At 44.6% G+C, this 20,148-nt stretch overlaps 1 protein-coding gene across 1 annotated transcript in view; it reads left to right on the top strand.

The window, feature by feature from the left end:
- Positions 1–20,148, top strand: part of LOC139757884 (uncharacterized) — a 237,614-nt gene that overhangs the window by 25,079 nt on the left and 192,387 nt on the right. Inside the window, 1 exon segment of the mRNA XM_071678806.1 lies at positions 6,992–7,037. Within this exon segment, the coding sequence (XP_071534907.1) occupies positions 6,992–7,037 (46 nt within the window).

Here is a 20,148-nt window from a genome sequence, read left to right as displayed (position 1 = left end):
AGCTCTTATGGTAAAAAGTCCTCTAACATGAACTTTGGAAAATCAGTACCTTTGATATGTAGAATAACAGACAGGCAAGTGGGAACACAAACCAATCACAGTAGAATAACAGACGCCTAAGTGGGAACAAAAGCCAATGTAAATAGAATAACAGACGAGTAAGTGCAATACAAACCAATGTAACATATCATGTACATCTCGTGTGGATTTATGTGTTGTGGCGACTCTCCTCTTAACTTCAAGTCCTACTCTTAACCTCAAGTCCCTCCGCCATGATGGTGAGTCTGGACGAACACACACACACACACACACACACACACACTCACAAGACCCTCCTAGGGGATCATATGATGCACATGAATTTGTGAACATTCTGAGAATGACTAGAATGAGTCTGTAGCCGTTCGTTTGGGCTCACTCACTGTGCACGGGCGCGTGTCCATATGAACGTGAGGTTTTCTGAAGGACCGTAACCCTGTGTATTATAAATACATGTCTGTGTGATATGGGAGTGGTAGCACACACGCAATCTTTATTTATAGAGGACAATGAGGAGTCTTGAACTGATAAAACAAATGAAATCTTGAGCTGGATGAAGCAGTTCCTACGTGGTTCGAGCTTTGTGAAGCATATGAACAAACCAAGCATTGAGGTGAGTGAAACATGTGGAGTCTTGCGGACCACCTCTGCCGTGCTACAAGAGAGATGGATGGTGGTGGTGGAGGCTTGTGGCTTGTCCCACGAACCTGCAGACGGGTACCAAGTTAGAACCGTGGCGCTGTCGGCCGAACCCGTCCACCTCCACTATCTTTAACCTCGTCCAACATTGGCTGTAAAGCTTGCTCTCTCCACCACTCGCTCTCACTGACGTTCTCGGCAACTCTTGATGGAAAGATCACGTCTCCTTAGAACTAGCTGAAAACCACGTCTTTCCTCCCAGTACAAGCTGAAAACCACGTCCTTCCTCCAAGTATAAGCTAAAAATCACGTCTTTTCTCCCAGTAAAAGCTAAAGACCATGTCTCTTCTTCCAGTACAAGCTGAAAACCACGTCTTTTCTTCCAGTACAAGCTGAAAACCACGTCCTTCCTCCAAGTGTAAGCGAAAAACCACGTCTTTTCTCCCAGTAAAAGCTAAAAACCACGTATTTTCTCCCAGCAAAAGCATGAGACCACGTCTTTTCTCCCAGTACAGGCTGAAAACCACATCCTTCCTCCCACCACTAACAGAGAACAACGCCTTTCTCTCCACCAAAGATAGATAAGTACGCCTTTCTCTCCACCAAAGATAGATAAGTACGCCTTTCTCCCCATCACTGGCAGAAAACCACACTTTTCTCCCCACCTGGAAACCACATTCCTCTTCCTGCCACTACAACGCCGATCTTTTCCAGTACTTGTTTAAAAACCACGTATTTCTTCCTAGCGATACTTGCCAACCTCGTCCTAATTCTTCACATATCAGCCGAAAACCACGTCCTTCCCGATACGTGCTGAAAACCACATCCTCACTTCCACTGATAGATGAAAACCCACGTCCTCCTTCTCAGTGCTAGCTAAAAACTGCATCTCTCTGAGCACTGGCTAAGCACTGGCCTTCCTCAGTGCTAAAAAGAGAGACAAAAAACTTATAAAACTTTCCATTCGAAATGGCGTAGGATGTATTGAATTCTTTCATCGCAAGATTAATTCTTTTTAGAGTGGGTGAGACGAGGTAAACCATGCCCTTAATCGTGGTCATCTCGAACGAAAAATGGAATAAAAAGGACGAGAGAGAGAAAAGAAAAATCGTAAAAGAGTTTAATCTGAACTCCTCAGATGTCTGAAGACCTGACTCTTAAAACATGAAAGATTACAGGAAGGAGGGGAGGCAAACAAGGAAGAAGAATGCTACTGCTTCGTTTGTTTTAGGGAGAAAAACTGGTGAGATATTATAATGGTCAGTCCTGATGCCTCTTGATGATATTGCTCAGTCGTGCAGCCAACATCTGGCTCTCTTGCAGACGTAAACAGAACAATGTATTGATAAAGAGGAATAAGACAGATGGTTGGTGAGTACTGTACAATGACAACAGGTGCTCGCCGTGTGTTTTGCTGCTTCTGTTGGAGGTAACGTGTCCGTACTGAGGAGAGTCGGGTACACTGGAGTTAATGTCTCACAAAGTCTGTCTGTTAACCTAATGATGAAACTCCTGAGGTCATTCTGTAGGAAGTGCCATCTATGTGGGAACCTGCATTAACCACTGGGTAGAGAATAACATACAGTATTTTGAGTTACATCTTGAAATGGCGCTGATTTCTAGTTTATGAAGTTTCGTTCAACACGAATGCAGATGGCGCCATTTTGGAGGGAACTCCCTTCCAAGGTACTGTGGTTGTGTTGGAAATGGTGAGTTAAAGCTACCTCGGATATGCTGAAGGCACCGTGGCTCTCGTGAGCGTACTATGCTGAGCGCGGCATGTTGGAGGTGGAGGAGCTGCCACAGCTAGATCCCTGGGAAAGTTACAGCCAAGGTATTCCTGGCACCCTTCCCGGGGCTGGCTCCACCAATAACCCTCCCCCCTCCACTCACCTGCCTACATCTACTGGGTAGATGTGGTTAGACTTCCACCAGTATCTACCCATCTTCTCCACCAGCTACCAGCTGCCACCAGTATCTACCCATCCTCTCCCCTCAGCTACTGGAACAAGGGTTCCCCAACAGCTCTCAGCAGCTGTAGGATGGAGAGCTGAAGCTCCAGCAGTCTCGTACCCGCCAGCAGAAATGATCAGGTGGAAGAGGTAGGGAGAGGATGGTGCCACAGGCGTGAACCACACCACTGTTCTCACCCATCATCTGGAGAGTGTCGCCCGTCGCTGGCGTATGTGAAGCAGGTCATCGCTTGCTGGTGGCAGGAATGCAAATGCAACATCTCATCATAGCGAAAGCAAGAGAAAATATATCGCATACTTATCTTAATCTGTCTTGAATCAATGGTTTAAAAAACACCTGTTAGATACTCAGTATGTGACTGGGTAGTACTCAGTATGTGACTGGGTCGTACTCAATATGTGACTGGGTCGTACTCAATATGTGACTGGGTCGTACTCCTACGCTATAAGATCAACGCCATCATAAATGTTGTTGATGCCTCGCTTGCACGACCTCAGAACACGAGGGACGACATGAGAGCTTCATGAATACAAGAGGTGATGCAGTTCTGTAGTCTAGGCTGTACCACCATCATGTACCGAGCGTAGAATGTAGAATAAAAGTAGATTTACGGCATGACTTATTGCTTAATCGCCATAGAGCAGCCATCCCTGCTTGTTATCACAAAGCCATCGCAACCCACTACATAGAGCCGGGGTATCAGAGCCCCGAGGCTCTACGGCTCTTGGTCATCGTTTAGCCAGATTGTTGATGTCACGTGACCGGCTCTATTTGTGGCCCGGGCTGGGCACACAGACCATCTTCTCTTGTTGTTCTCTTTTTTGACCAGACTGTCAGTGGTGTGCCACTGAGAATGAACTACAATGGGTACAGTTATAGTACTGAATTACAGGTGCAGGTTATCTAATGATTACGTATTCATGAAATGTATGCAGAGGTTGGAAACTCTTAATTGAGTGTTGCAGAATGCTGTTCAATATGCTGTAAAATTACTTATGAGTGCTGCATTATGCTGTTCAGTATGCTGTAAGATTACTATTGATTGTTGGAGTATGCTGTTCAGTATGTTGTAAGATTACTGATGAGTGTTGCAGTATGCTGTTAAGTAAGCTGTAATATTACTATTGAGTGATGCGATGCTGTTCAGTATGCTGTGAAATTATTAATGAGCGCTGCATTATGCTGTTCAGTATGCTGTAAGATCACCGAGAGAAAATGACAAAGGAGGCAGTTGAGATGAGCTGTTTCTCGTAAGATAGAAATGAGGCTTTGGTGAGGGAAATATACAGGTTGGGTGAACGAGGAGAGGCAGGACTAGTTTTATAAAGGAGTGGCGAAGGTGGGCGGAGGATGTGAGGTCCAAGTTGACTAGGGCGCGTGGGGGGCTTAGGAGGGGCAGTGAGGGAGGGAGGGAGTCAAGCACACAGCAGCGGATGGATCCGAAATTGTATTTGATGCAGACTGAGGCCAACTGCCTCATTATACGCTTAAGACATAGAGTGGGGCATCCTAGAGCAATGAGACGATAGAGGATCCATTTCTTCCTTGACGTAAGAGTACACAATTCATGGAGGCAACATGCACTCATTCCTCATTCTAGTTCACGGTCCTGGGCACCAGGTGAGGCTCTTCCGCGCAGTGTTAGCATCACGACCAACGTCTGACAACGCAAAGTTGCGCTTCCGAACGACATTGTTGCATGTGCAGTGGAAAGGGTCGTCGGGTGAAAGAGCCAGAATGATTAAGTTTCCCATGAAATGACGTTATGTAGGGTGAATGGTACATGACCTGGTGTGGGGTGACTGATACATGACCTGGTGTGGGGTGACTAATACATGACCTGGTGTAGGGTGATTGACACATGACCTGGTGTAGGGTGACTGATACATGACCTGGTGTAGGGTGATTGACACATGACCTGGTGTAGGGTGATTGACACATGACCTGGTGTAGGGTGACTGATACATGACCTGGTGCAGGGTGACTGATACATGACCTGGTGTAGGGTGACTGATACATGACCTGGTGTAGGGTGACTGATACATGACCTGGTGCAGGGTGACTGATACATGACCTGGTGTAGGGTGACTGATACATGACCTGGTGTAGGGTGACTGATACATGACCTGGTGTAGGGTGTTTGATACATGACCTGGTGTAGGGTGACATGATAACTGACCTGGTGTAGGGTGATTGATACAGGACCTGGTGTAGGGTGACTGATACATGACCTGGTGTAGGATGACTGATACATGACCTGGTGTAGGATGACTGATACATGACCTGGTGTAGGGTGACTGATAAATGACCTGGTGTAGGGTGACATGATAACTGACCAATCCGGTGGATTCCCTGGTCTGCGTCCCTGGCTCATACTTGGCAAGAGGGTTACCATCATGGTGGTGGACCCAACACACACACACACACACACACACACACACACAGAGTTCGTATCGCCAGTGTTGGTGATACACACTCCCTGCGTCGCTTTCCTCGGGTCAGCCCGCTGCTTCCTGCACCCACCGGGAGTAGAACAATTGACACTACTGATGCGCATCATGACTTACGACGTACCCTGCGTCCAGCGGGGTCATAAAACAGTCGTCGTTTGCAGTACAGGAGGGAAAGATTTACAGATCCAGTTAGCATTCGTTCCCCAGGCGAGGGGAGAGAGGGAGCTCATGCCAGGGGTCGCCCACTTGATCCTTCACTTGAGTGTCTCTGTAACATACCTACGCTGTCACTCCTAATGCAAGGACGTCTTTACTCTGGACGTTGGTCTGTTTGTAGTCCTGTTGGTCTGTTGTTGGTGTTGTTCGTCTTCTGCTGGGGCTGATGGTCTATTGCTGGGGTTACTGGTCTATTGGGGCCGTTAGTCTACTGCTGGGGCTGCTAGTGTATTGCTGAGGTTACTTGTCTATTGCTGGGACAACTGGTCTATTCCTAGGGCTACTGGTCTATTCCTAGAGCTACTAGTCTATCATTGGGGATACTGGTCTATTCCTGGTGCTACTGGTCTATTATTGGGAATACTGGTCTATTACTGGGCAGTTGATCTATTGTTGGGGTTGCTGGTCTACTGCGGGGCTACTGGTCTATTGTAGAGTTTGCTGGTCTGTTGTTGGAACTGCTGGTCCTCTGCTGGTGAGTTCTGGCCCGTCGTGGGGATGTGGGTGTGTTGCAAGGCTGCTGGCGTCTGTTGGGGTGACGTCCGTGCCTCCTGTAAAGCTCCTTCTCGTACGCTAGGGATGGTTGATACCTGAAGTTGAGTCTGTAGTTATAAACAGTTATGATACTCTGCCTGTTGCTAAAGTTGTTGGTATCTGTTGGTCCAGAGAAAGGGGTGGGTGCTGTACCTGTTGCTGTGTCCTGTTGGTACCATTTGCATGGAATGGGTGTTGTATCTGTTGTGAATTCTGTTGGAATCAATTACAAGTTTGTTTGTTTTTTTAATTTGGTTGTTGCCGGGTTGTTGGTATCTGATGCCGATGGTGGTTTTCTATCTGGGAATATTGGTATCAGCTGCAGGGCTACTGTGACTGTTGCTGGAGATGTTAGTCATCTGTTGTGAGGAGGTTTGTCTGTGGTAAGAACTTCTGTTGTGGTGTAAGTAAAGGCGTTCCTCATGTTGCCCAGACACCTGGCATCTGTTGTGGTCACTGTTAATGGAACTGTTGTGCCTGGAGCTGCGACTATCAGAAATATATATATATATATATATATATATATATATATATATATATATATATATATATATATATATATATATATATATATATATATATATATATATATATATATATATTTTTTTTTTTTTTTTTTTTTTTTTTTTTCGTACTATTCGCCATTTCCCGCATTAGCGAGGTAGCGTTAGGAACAGACGACTGGGCCTTAGAGGGAATATCCTCACCTGGCCCCCTTCTCTGTTCCTTCTTAAAAAAAAAATATATATATATATATATATCGTGACAGTATATATATTCATATCTGTAGGGGTAGACCAAAAAGCGTCTTGTGAGTAGATTGAGAATTATCATTTATATCACATACAGAGGAAGTGTTATCATGTTACCAGTACTGGAGCTGCATCTTATTGAACTCTTAACTTCTGTTAATAATGTATGCTTTACTTAGCTTCTTCTGTTACCTAAGATTACTTTATTATAGATAAGTATGTCTATTTATCTCATTTAGATACTATCATAGAGACTATTGATATAATTTATATTCTTGATATTGATAAAATCTTCAGTCAGTCAATCTTCATAATGATGTTATTCTTTAACGATGATGTGAGCTTGTGATCCTGTGGTAATGTTATGTTTTCTTCTCTTTGCAGTTCAACAAGGGGTCCAGCGGGTTCAGGGCCCCACACAGATCTTGCCGTAAGTACCCCGTTATACCTTCAGGTTCCTCTGTTTCCCCTGAAGTTTGACCTCTATTTTCACCCTCGGGTTCTTCTGTTTCGCATCAACTTGGATCTCTTTCTTTTCACCCAAAGGTTCTGTTTCCCCTCAAGTTTCACTTTTTCCTTTGCACATTCTGTACTTCAAAACTCTCCTCTCACAATTATGTTCACCCAAACTTTATCTTTACGTTTTCTCTATCTTTAATATGACATGATTCCGAAGTGAGACCTTACATGAATCATATGTGACGGAAAGGACCGGTGACTGTACTTTTAAGATGCAGGCGTCAGATGTATTCCTCCACCACTCCATGCTCAGCTGACCTGAGGCGTCCGTCGCTTGAAGGGCGTGTGTCACGCCAGCTTTTCACCTGGTGACTCGGCTTCCCTCGATTTTGTAACAGTCATTACCTTAGTCCAGTTCTGCTCTTCATTTCATCTAAATTTGTAAGAACCAGTTTAGTAGCTACGAGGAAAGTCTTTCGTCTGCAAATTATTTGGGTTACTATTTTTCAGACAAGTGACTTAAGGTGTCTTTTTAATGTTGATTAGATCTGGAGATGCAGGGAATTCTACACTTATGAACAGCCACAGGGAGGCCTTCAGTTACAGATGCTTACGGAGATAATCGTTCAAGTGGCCTAGGCGAGTCCAAGAGGCTAGAGTTGAAGAGTTTTCCCTCATTTAAAGTGGATGTTTCTTCTATTAGCGTCAGTCCCTTAGACCTGTTGTATTGTGACAGTCGTCTGTAGTAGAACACAGTATTCAGTACATCCCCTCACAACGTTTATACATGCATTTACACCTATGGTTCGTAGCTGCAAACCCATATTCATATACAGACTCACAATACACACACACACACACACACACACAAAACTCATGCCCGTAGATGTACATGGCTGAAACTCACTAGTTCTCATAAGAGACACATAGCTAGTGCTCAGAGATGTGCTGGTATTTATACATATAACTCACCCAGACAAAACTGGGACTCGAACCATGGTCTTGCGTCAGCGAGGACGCCACCTGCTGTACCCAGAACAATTATGCCATAGGGACGCCCACGCCCACAGATGTTGTCAGTAATCTGGGAAAGGAATATGTATCATATGTTTCGTTCCTGTGGCCATGGGAGCCGCCGACACTCTGAATCACTCCCCGCCTTCCTCACTTCCTGGGTCGCCACGAAAACCTCAGGGGTCGCTGGCCCTTCCTTACCCAACCATCTTCACTACCTGGGTCGCCACGGACACCCCAGGGGTCGCCCGCCCGTCCTTACCCAACAGTCATCGTTGCCTGGATCGCCATGGACACGCCAGGGGTCCGTTCGCACGTCCTCACCCTAACGTTCTCACTACCGGGGTCGACTCTCTCTCCCACACCGGTATTTTTTCTCTCAGGATGAACGTCGACAGACTCAGACACAGACGGCCTGTTTAGTGTCAAGCCCACCCGAACCTCGGGTACGCCCCAACCCACCCCAGACCAGTAGTCAACGTAAGGTACATATGCTCTGGGTCACTGTTTGACTTGGATGATAATGATAGAAAATTGGGTAATTAGTTTGTCATCGATACGACTTATAAACGTCTCTTCTCGCCTCATGTAGCACGCGATAGTGTTTTACTCAGCATTACAAGAAAAAAAGAAATATTTGTTATCTAACTTAAATAGACTTAAAAGTAGGGACTATTTTAAGCATTTTATATAGCACCAGTTGGTGAAAGAGATGAAAAGTGCGATCGGGATATTTGTTCCGTAGCCTAACACAACCTATAGCAACCTAACCTAACCTAACCTAACCTAACCTACAGCAACCTAGACTAACCTAACCTACAGCAACCTAGACTAACCTAACCTAACCTAACCTAACCTAACCTACACAACCTAACCTAACCTAACCTAACCTACACAACCTAACCTAACCTAACCTAACCTAACCTAACCTGTACTAAACGTACCTAATCTAAACATGCAAAAGCTAGCCGAACCTATCTTGAATTCAACCGTGTATGGAAGAAAATCCTGTTCGCGCTACACGAAACTAAAACTCCTTTAAAATGTGTACGATACTTTATCAAACTTCATCACTTTCTGTACTATGGTGTTTGTAAGGGACCTGTAGAATAATCTAGTGTCGTGTCTTAATACTGTGGCATCTTAATAGGGATGCAAAGATATCTGATCAATATTTTTCTTATAAGATCATGCACAACGGGTTCATGCATAATGACCGTAATTTTGAAATGGATTAGTTAGAGCTAGAATCTATGGTGGTTACTAGAACGTCATAAGGTGTGTCGAAACCAAAGAGATACGTCAGAAGAGACAGTGATGGTACATGAGAATTGACTCAAGATATGTAGATGATCTACCGTCTCTGTTATACCTTTAACGCGACGACGAACAGCTACTGAAAATGGCCGAATCCTCATCTAAAAGAATTTTTCTTAGTATCTGTATTCGTATCCTTTCTAGACTAGTCTTCAGGACCGGCCGCGGCGTGAAGCCTTGGTATATCATGGCTTATTTATATCCATAGATTTCCTGAATGTCCGTGTGGGTCTGGATGAGGCACAAGCATACTGCGCATGGCAAGCTAACTGCGCATGGTTTCCCACCTGGCAGAGTAACGGCGCATGGTTTCCCACTTCAATAATAGACATAGCCTTTTGCGGGCCAGAAGAAACAGGTGAAGGCGGGTTGCTGAAGCTGTACATCTCATTATTTTTACCCTCTACGTCTTGAACGCGATTCAAGGTTGGTGCTCATCAGCACTGAATATTGTTGTTCCTGATGACTGAGGTAGTGGCACGTTAGTGATAAGAAGTTGCCTCAGTCCACAGGGCATAGATGTAATGGAAGCTTGGGAAATGGTGCTATGGTGAATAGAGGGGAATGTGACCTGTTATGTAAGATTGCTGCAACATTGTCTGTGGCCTTGGTGGTAAGAGAAGTGATTCCCTGGTAGTTAGGTGAGCTGATACCTTAACAATCAGATTGGCCGATCCCTGGTAGTTACGGCGGTGATTCCCTGTCATTTAGGTTGTCATTTAGGGGATTTAACGTAGTTCAGAGAGTGTGGTCTTCTTGTGGCTGGATTAAGATAGCTTTTTGCATATGCACATACACTCACCTTGGGAATGGTTCTAGTTACGTAGGTGTCGCAAGGTTTAATCAAGGGGTAAGTGCTGGATGCAGTTGGCCTCAGCTTGAGCGACGTGGGGACTAGATCTTACTTGACTGTCGTGGGGTAAGTATGAGCCAAGAGTGTGGGCGTGCGGGTGCACGGCATGTGCTGCGGGTATACCACCCCTTGTGGCCCATCTGTCGCTGCCTGTAACGTTTTGTTATTTGAATCTTTATTTCTATGCCACCCGATGATAACACTTCACTGAATACACAGTATTTGATAAGTTGAGGTGACCACATACTGATGAATGAAGGAATTCAACTCCTTGTTGTTCTACTTGTGAATTCAGATACCTTGTTAGCGATCTTTCCCCTCGAGGCAATCCTTTAAAGGGAAAGATATGTCAAGGATAAGAGTAAAAATAGAGCGATGTTACGTCCCAATGTTGGAGCCCATTTTAGCATCATGGTTCTTGCATATCTCAGCTGTGACGCCTCTCGCTGCCACCTTCAACACTGCCGCTGGTATTGGGCACTTCTGTGTTGGCCCTTCACACACACTGTTGACCAGGTCGTCACTACACATAGCCAATACAGCAGTCTGGAAACTGACTGAAATTTGGAGTATAAAAACGACAGAAAAAGAAAACACATACTTTTCTCTATATACAGCGGAAAGGGTTGTACATTTGATGTATATCTGTTTTCGTCTTCTGGGGTCTTGTCCCCACAGCTCGGGCTGGTCCCAGGCTGCTGGGTTAGGTCGTTAGGTCGACCAAGCTGTTGGAACCCGCAGTCTGCAGGCCCAGGCCGATTGGGATATGTAGCTAGGATTTTAGTTCCTTAAGGATGAAGAGGAATCATGTTTAGGGAGGGAAATGGACTCTACCTGTACCTGAGGCGCACGCTGGCAAACAATATAAATGTTGCCTTTGAGGTTTTGGTGTCATTAATGAATGACATACACGTCTCACACGTCTCTGTCTGGGAGACATAGCCACACAGAGCCACACACCCATGTGCCGGGAAGCCTTCTTCTCCTCCTCCTCTCTCCTCATTGGTCAGGGAGGCCACAGCAAGGCAAGAGCCCCAGACACACCCACTGGGCAAGCCGCTCCTCTTCTTACCTCAGAGAACAAATCGGTCATGAAGCGGCTGACGGAAATACTGGTAGTGGGAGAGGGATAGGAACTGGTGAGCTGACGAGAGGAGGTAAATAGCTGACGTGTGAGGGGGTAGTGGGCTGACGAGTGAGGGTAGTGGGATGATGAAAGGGGGTAGTGGGTTGACGAGCCGGGTAGTGGGCTGACGAGAAGGGGTAATGGGCTGACAAGTGAGGATAGTGGGCTGATGAGAAAGGGTAGTGGGCTGACGAGAGGAGGTAACATTTGCATTAAATATCTCAGAGTACAAATGTCCGTATGTGTGTGTGTGTGTGTGTGTGTGTGTGTGTGTGTGTGTGTGTCATGCGGGAGGCCGTCTGTCATTCTGAGATGCGGGATCATATGAGCCTGGCGTCACGACCCTCCATCTTGGCATGCAGGTAGACGGCACAGTCCTGTACAGGTGACACAAGGGCCATACAGGGGAGACGTTGGGCAGGAGTGCCAACCAAGACTGTCTGAACGAACGCTGTTGTATGGCATTACCTTGGCCCCAGTATGTGTGGGGATGGTCATGGTGGTTGGGTGAAGGGTGAGCAGCCATATGTAGTACACTGTAGCATACTGTAGCATACAGAAGGTACACCAGTGATGGTACGGGGGAGGTGCATCAGTGATGGTACAGGGGAGTTACACCAGTGATGGTACAGGGGGAGGTACACCAGTGATGGTACGGGGAGGTACACCAGTGATGGTACATGGGAGGTACACCAGTGATGGTACAGGGGGAGGTACACCAGTGATGGTACAGGGGAGTTACACCAGTGATGGTACAAGGGAGGTACACCAGTGATGGTACAAGGGATGTACACCAGTGATGGTACAGGGGGAGGTACACCAGTGATGGTACGGGGAGGTACACCAGTGATGGTACAGGGGAGGTACATCAGTGATGGTACAGGGGGAGGTACACCAGTGATGGTACAGGGGAGTTACACCAGTGATGGTACAAGGGAGGTACACCAGTGATGGTACAAGGGATGTACACCAGTGATGGTACAGGGGGAGGTACACCAGTGATGGTACAAGGGATGTACACCAGTGATGATACAGGGGAGGTACACCAGTGATGGTACAGGGGAGGTACACCAGTGATGGTACGGGGGAGGTACACCAGTGATGGTACGGGGGAGGTACATCAGTGATGGTACAGGGGAGGTACACCAGTGATGGTACGGGGGAGGTACACCAGTGATGGTACAAGGGAGGTACACCAGTGATGGTACAAGGGATGTACACCAGTGATGGTACAGGGGGAGGTACACCAGTGATGGTACAAGGGATGTACACCAGTGATGATACAGGGGAGGTACACCAGTGATGGTACAGGGGAGGTACACCAGTGATGGTACGGGGGAGGTACACCAGTGATGGTACGGGGGAGGTACATCAGTGATGGTACAGGGGAGGTACACCAGTGATGGTACGGGGGAGGTACACCAGTGATGGTACAGGGGAGGTACACCAGTGATGGTACGGGGGAGGTACATCAGTGATGGTACAGGGGAGGTACACCAGTGATGGTACGGGGGAGGTACATCAGTGATGGTACAGGGGAGGTACACCAGTGATGGTACAAGGGAGGTACACCAGTGATGGTACAAGGGAGGTACACCAGTGATGGTACAGGGGAGGTACACCAGTGATGGTACAAGGGAGGTACACCAGTGATGGTACAGGGGAGGTACACCAGTGATGGTACGGGGGAGGTACACCAGTGATGGTACAGGGGAGGTACACCAGTGATGGTACGGGGGAGGTACACCAGTGATGGTACGGGGGAGGTACACCAGTGATGGTACAGGGGAGGTACACCAGTGATGGTACAGGGGAGTTACACCAGTGATGGTACAGGGGAGGTACACCAGTGATGGTACAAGGGATGTACACCAGTGATGATACAGGGGAGGTACACCAGTGATGGTACAGGGGAGGTACACCAGTGATGGTACAGGGGAGGTACACCAGTGATGATACAGGGGAGGTACACCAGTGATGGTACAGGGGAGGTACATCAGTGATGGTACAGGGGAGGTACATCAGTGATGGTACAGGGGAGGTACATCAGTGATGGTACAGGGGAGGTACACCAGTGATGGTACGGGGGAGGTACACCAGTGATGGTACAAGGGAGGTACACCAGTGATGATACAGGGGAGGTACACCAGTGATGGTACAGGGGAGGTACACCAGTGATGGTACAGGGGAGGTACACCAGTGATGGTACAGGGGAGGTACACCAGTGATGGTACGGGGGAGGTACACCAGTGATGGTACAGGGGAGGTACACCAGTGATGGTACAGGGGAGGTACACCAGTGATGGTACAGGGGAGGTACACCAGTGATGGTACAGGGGAGGTACACCAGTGATGGTACGGGGGAGGTACACCAGTGATGGTACGGGGGAGGTACACCGGACGTGTCGTTCGAGGCTTGAGGGATGTGAGGATGTTGCACAGGTATGTGTGTTGGTGCTGGTGTTGGAGGGGTGGCGAGAGCGGCACCCCTTTTGGCACCCGCTGCACCACAGGTGAGGCTGTGGCGCCGGCAGGTCTCGCCCAACGCCCACCACTTTGGCACACATTCGTCTTAACTCCTATTCTCATGGCACGATCTGTTCATGTCAGCACCATCGCCTCACCCATGATTTCTCTCAGCTGTTCCGTCTTCGTCCCTCATGTCTTCCGTGTATCCTGGCTTCCTCTACAGACTCTTAGTCTTCCGTTGGCTCTCTACGTCAGGCCCTGGTCTTCCCATGGATATCTATGCCAGGCCCTGGTCCTCCGTTGGCTCTCTATGCTAGTCCCTGGTCTTCCGTTGGCTTTCTATGCTAGGCCCTGGTCTTCCCATGGATCTCTATGCCAGGCCCTGGTCTTCCCTTGGCTCTCTATGCCAGGCCTTGGTCTTCCGTTGGCTTTCTATGCCAGGCCCTGATCTTCCCATGGATCTCTATGCTAGGGCCTGGTCTTCCTTTGGCTCTCTACGTCAGGCCATGGTCTTCCCTTGGCTTTCTATGCCAGTCCCTGGTCTTCCTTTGGCTCTCTATACTAGAATCTTTTCTTCATTTTTCTCTCTCTTTCTATCTTTCTCATTCTCTTTCATTCGTTAGCCGCCCCTCTCAGCTACCTGTGATGTACACCCTGTAGCTCAACTCTAGCTGCGTGGGAGGTGCTCAGTGCTTGCCTGCTGAGAGGTGCTTAAGTGAATGCCTGTCGGGAGGTGCACAGTGCCTGCTTGTTCAAACTCCGTCCTGGGCTCTGCAATGCGCCACCAAAAAGTGTGGGAGAGAGGGACTGTGTGGCGGGGCACTCAAGACCCAGGTAGTGCAGGCAGACCATAACATCCCACTGTGATGCCTCTGCCACCAGCCAGATACCCGACCAGCCGGCCCAGCTGCACTCCTTGTCTGGTGGCTGACGTGCGGGGCAGGATCTGATGGTTGATCTGCGGTGGAGGAGTGTCTCTGATGGTTGATGTGGGTGGAGGGGAATGTCTGATGGTTGATATAGAGTGGAGTAGAAGTTTTGGTGGATGATATGGGATGGAGAAGAGATTCTGATTGATGATGTGGATTGGAAGGGGAGGCTTTGATGGTTCATGTGGGTAGAGGGGAAGGCTGTGATGGTTGAATTGGGGTGGAAGAGAGGTTCTGATGGATGATGTGGGGTAGATTAGGTGCTTACCAAGCCTTTGCTTCATTTCCGCTTCCATAGTTCCATTAGCTGCCATGTTCACTCCCAGGTGTCTTAAAACGCCTCCACATTTTCTCCATACATACTCAATCCCCAGCTAACCCGTCCATCTGCTCTGCTAAACCTAATAACCTTGGTTTTATTCATATTCGTTCTCAACTTCTTCCCATCACAAACGAAACCCAAACTTAGTCGTCAACTTCTGCATTTTCTCACTGGGACCTGCCACCAGTGCTGTGTCATCAGCAAACAACAACTGACTCACTTCCAAGCCCGTCTCATTTCCTAATGACTGCATACTCGCCCCTTTCTCCGGGACCCGTCCATTTACTTCCGCCTCCATCCCATCTATAAACAGATTAACCAACCTTGGTGACATCACACACCCCTGCCATAGACTAATCTCCACCTGAAACAACTTTCTCTTATTCTCCCAATTCACTCTCCTCTCTCCTTAATCGCACACACACTTAAAACTCTTGATATAAAAAAAATTGTCAATACTTCTGTTAGTTTTCCTCCCACACAATATATTCACAACACACACACACACACACACACACACACACACACACACACACACACACACACACACACACAATGCTATACCTTCAAACACATCCATTTTTGCCTTCCCAAATAACATCCCTCTTTCCACACATTTTACAGCGCTCCCAGAACCTTCAACCCCTCACCCACCCTATAACTCACTTCCGCTTCCTTTTTTCCGTTCGCTTCTGTGTCCATTCCCAGATATCTAAAAATCATCACTTTCTCCAATTTTTCCATTGAAACTCACACCCCAGCTAACTTTTTCCACAACCCTGCTAAACATAATAACATTTATTTTATTCACGTTTACTCTTAACTTCCTCCCTTCACGCATCCTTCCGAACTCAGTCAACAATTTCTGCAGTGTCTCACTCGAATCTACCACCAGTGCTATATCATCAACAAACAACAACTGACTCACTTTCCAGGACCTCTCAAACCCAACAGACTGCATACTCGTTCCTTTCTCCACGAGTCTCGCATCTACCTCCCTCACCACCCGATCCATAAACAAATTAAACAACCATGGTGACATCACAGACCCCTGAAGCAGACCAACATGCACTTGGGGCCATTCACTCTCCTTTCTTCCTACTCGTACACATGCCTCATACCCTTGAAAAGACTCCCACTGCTTCTAGCAGCTCGCATCCCACACCATATATTCTTAAGTCCTTCCTCAAGACATCTCTGTTAACCTTACCATGTGCTTGCTTTAGGTCCATTAATGCCGGTTACAAATCCATTTGTTCCTCTAAATATTTCTCACACATTCTTTGAAGTAAACACCTTATCCACACATCCTCTACCACTTCTGAACCCACACTGCTCCTCCCCAGTCTGATGCTCTATACAGCCTTCACGCTCTCAATACATACCCTCCCATACAAATCATATATATATATATATATATATATATATATATATATATATATATATATATATATATATATATATGTATGTGTATATATATATATATATATATATATATATATATATATATATATATATATATATATATATATATATATATATATATATATATATTTTTTTTTTTTTTTTTTTTCTTAAACTATTCGCCATTTCCCGCGTTAGCGAGGTAGCGTTAAGAACAGGGGACTGGGCCTTTTTTGGAATATCCTTACCTGGCCCCACTCTGTTCCTTCTTTTGGAAAATTAATAAAAAAACGAGAGGGGAGGATTTCCAGCCTCCCGCTCCCTCCCCTTTCAGTCGCCTTCTACGACACGCAGGGAATACGTGGGAAGTATTCTTAATCCCCTATCCCCAGGGAGATATATATATATATATATATATATATATATATATATATATATATATATATATATATATATATATATATATATATATATATGTATGTATATATATATATATATATATATATATAGGGGGATAGGGGAGAAAGAATACTTCCCACGTATTCCCTGCGTGTCGTAGAAGGCGACTAAAAGGGAAGGGAGCGGGGGGCTGGAAATCCTCCCCTCTCGTTTTTTTTTTTTTTTTTTTTCCAAAAGAAGGAACAGAGAAGAGGTCCAGGTGAGGATATTCCCTCAAAGGCCCAGTCCTCTGTTCTTAACGCTACCTCGCTATCGCGGGAAATAGCGAATAGTATAAAAAAAAAAAAAAAAAAAAAAATATATATATATATATATATATATATATATATATATATATATATATATATATATATATTCCCTGGGGATAGGGGAGAAAGAATACTTCCCACGTATTCCCTGCGTGTCGTAGAAGGCGACTAAAAGGGGAGGGAGCGGGGGGCTGGAAATCCTCCCCTCTCAATTTTTTTTTTTAATTTTCCAAAAGAAGGAACAGAGAAGGGGGCCATATGAGGATATTCCCTCAAAGGCCCAGTCCTCTGTTCTTAACGCTACCTCGCTAATGCGGGAAATGGCGAATAGTATGAAAAAAAAAAAAAAAAAATATATATATATATATATATATATATATATATATATATATATATATATATATTTATATTTATATATCTTTTTTTCTTTTAAACTATTCGCCATTTCCCGCGTTAGCGAGGTAGCGTTAGGAACAGAGGACTGGGCCTTTTTTGGAATATCCTCACCTGGCCCCCCCTGTTCCTTCTTTTGGAAAATTAGAAAAAAAAAAGATATTTATATATATATATATATAGATATATATATATATATATATATATATATATATATATATATATATATATATATATATATATATATATATATATATATATATATATATATATATATATAAATAAATATCTTTATACATATATATATATATATATATATATATATATATATATATATATATATATATATATATATATATATATATATATATATATATATATATATATATATATATACATATTTATATTTATACATATTATATTTATACATATATATATATATATATATATACATATTTATATTTATACATATTATATTTATACATATATATATATATATATATATATATATATATATATATATATATATATATATATATATATATATATATATATATATCTTTTTCTTTCATACTATTCGCCATTTCCCGCATTAGCGAGGTTGCGTTAAGAACAAAGGACTGGACCTTTGAGGGAATATCCTCAAAGGGCCCCCTTCTCTGTCCCTTCTTTTGGAAAATTAAAAAAAACGAGAGGGGAGGATTTCCAGCCCCCCGCTCCCTTCCCTTTTAGTCGCCTTCTACGACACGCAGGGAATACGTGGGAAGTATTCTTTCTCCCTATATATATATATATATATATATATATATATATATATATATATATATATATATATATATATATATATATATATATATATATATATGTTCAGTTTCACTGCACCTCATCCCAACCACATATTTGTATTCACTGTACACTTAAGATTCAGCTGTAAGTCCACTTCATTACACTCTTAACTTCACTTTCATCAATGTACCCTCATTCGACCCGCACTGCCAGTGACCCGCCTCCATCTACAGCTACCCTGGCTCCCACTCGGGCTCACCTATAACCCTCCAATGTCCATGTACCCACTTTACGCTCTATACCGTGTACAGTGCCTGCCTGGAGACCCACTTCATGTAATCATCTGATTATATGATTAAAATAACAATTTAATCAATGTTGCTGTCGTTATTACCACCTTCTTCTGCTGGCATTTTGCCGAGACCTGGATCTTGCTTGGATCATACTGGGGGAGGGAGGGGCTTTATGTTAAAAGGCCATCTTCCCTACACCCTCGTGTCAAATAAACTACATATTCCCTTCTACAAACAAATTTTCACTAACTTACATCTTCACTACACCCTTATTATCTGTATGCCCTTCTGTTATCAACAACCTTGTTCATATTGCACTTTTATCTTCACTACACCTTCATTCTCTCTAGACCCTCATCACCGCTACACATCTTCACTACACCTTATGATCTATATACCCTTATGTTCCCTACAAACTGATTTGTATTGCACTTTATAATCTTTACTACACCTTCATCATCACTACACATCTTCACTACACCTTATGATCTGTACACCCTTATGTTCCCTACAAACTGATTTGTATTGCACTTTCATCTTTACTACACCTTCATCACCACTACACATCTTCACTACACCGTATGATCTATATACCCTTATTTTCCCTACAAACTGATTTTTATTGCACTTTCATCTTTACTACACCTTTATCACCACTACACATCTTCACTACACCTTATGATCTGTATACCCTGATGTTCCCTACAAACTGATTTGTATTGCACTTTCATCTTTACTACACCTTCATTACCTTTAGATCATTACCACAACACCTTATCTTTATCCTGCCCTCATCTTCACTACATGTTCAGTTTCACTGCACCTCATCCTAACTACACATTTGTATTTACTGTACACTCGAGATTCAGCTGTAAGTCCACTTCATTACACTCTTAACTTTACTCTCATCAATATACCCTCATCTTTCATTGTATGTATTATCTTAACGCAACCTCATTTTCACAATAACCTTTACTTTCGCAGTATATTAACTTCACTCTTATCTTTACTACGCCCTTGTGTTCACGAAACTCCTTCCACTACGTCCTCGTCTTTTCTGCTATGGTCATCGTCATTACATCCTTATCTTCAATCAGAGGCCATCATCACCACACACATTTATAGTATGATTGTATATATACTACTTTCAACTTACCTATTTATGGTATCAAGGATATTACGGGTACCTCAGCAACCAAAACACTACGATGATTATCGGGGCAAAAATGGCAAAATTCAGACGTCATCAAGTCTTCATCTCCGAGGAGATGATGGACAATATCTATGTCCGATTCTTCCGGGATGCACCAGAATCCGATCTAAAAGATGTGTACCGATTTTGCTACCGTCTCCAGCGGGCCCGTTGGTATTACATTGAAGAGTGTGCAAAAGCCGAGCTCGACCAGAGCATAGATATCTTCTCATTTGGAGAACAACTTGTAAGTCACCCAGAGATATCTCCACCCCCT

The sequence above is a fragment of the Panulirus ornatus genome, chromosome 28 (assembly GCF_036320965.1).
Source record: "Panulirus ornatus isolate Po-2019 chromosome 28, ASM3632096v1, whole genome shotgun sequence".
Taxonomy (NCBI): domain Eukaryota; kingdom Metazoa; phylum Arthropoda; class Malacostraca; order Decapoda; family Palinuridae; genus Panulirus; species Panulirus ornatus.
The sequence above is the reverse complement of the archived record's forward strand: the minus strand, read 5'-3'. Positions and strand labels throughout refer to the sequence as shown.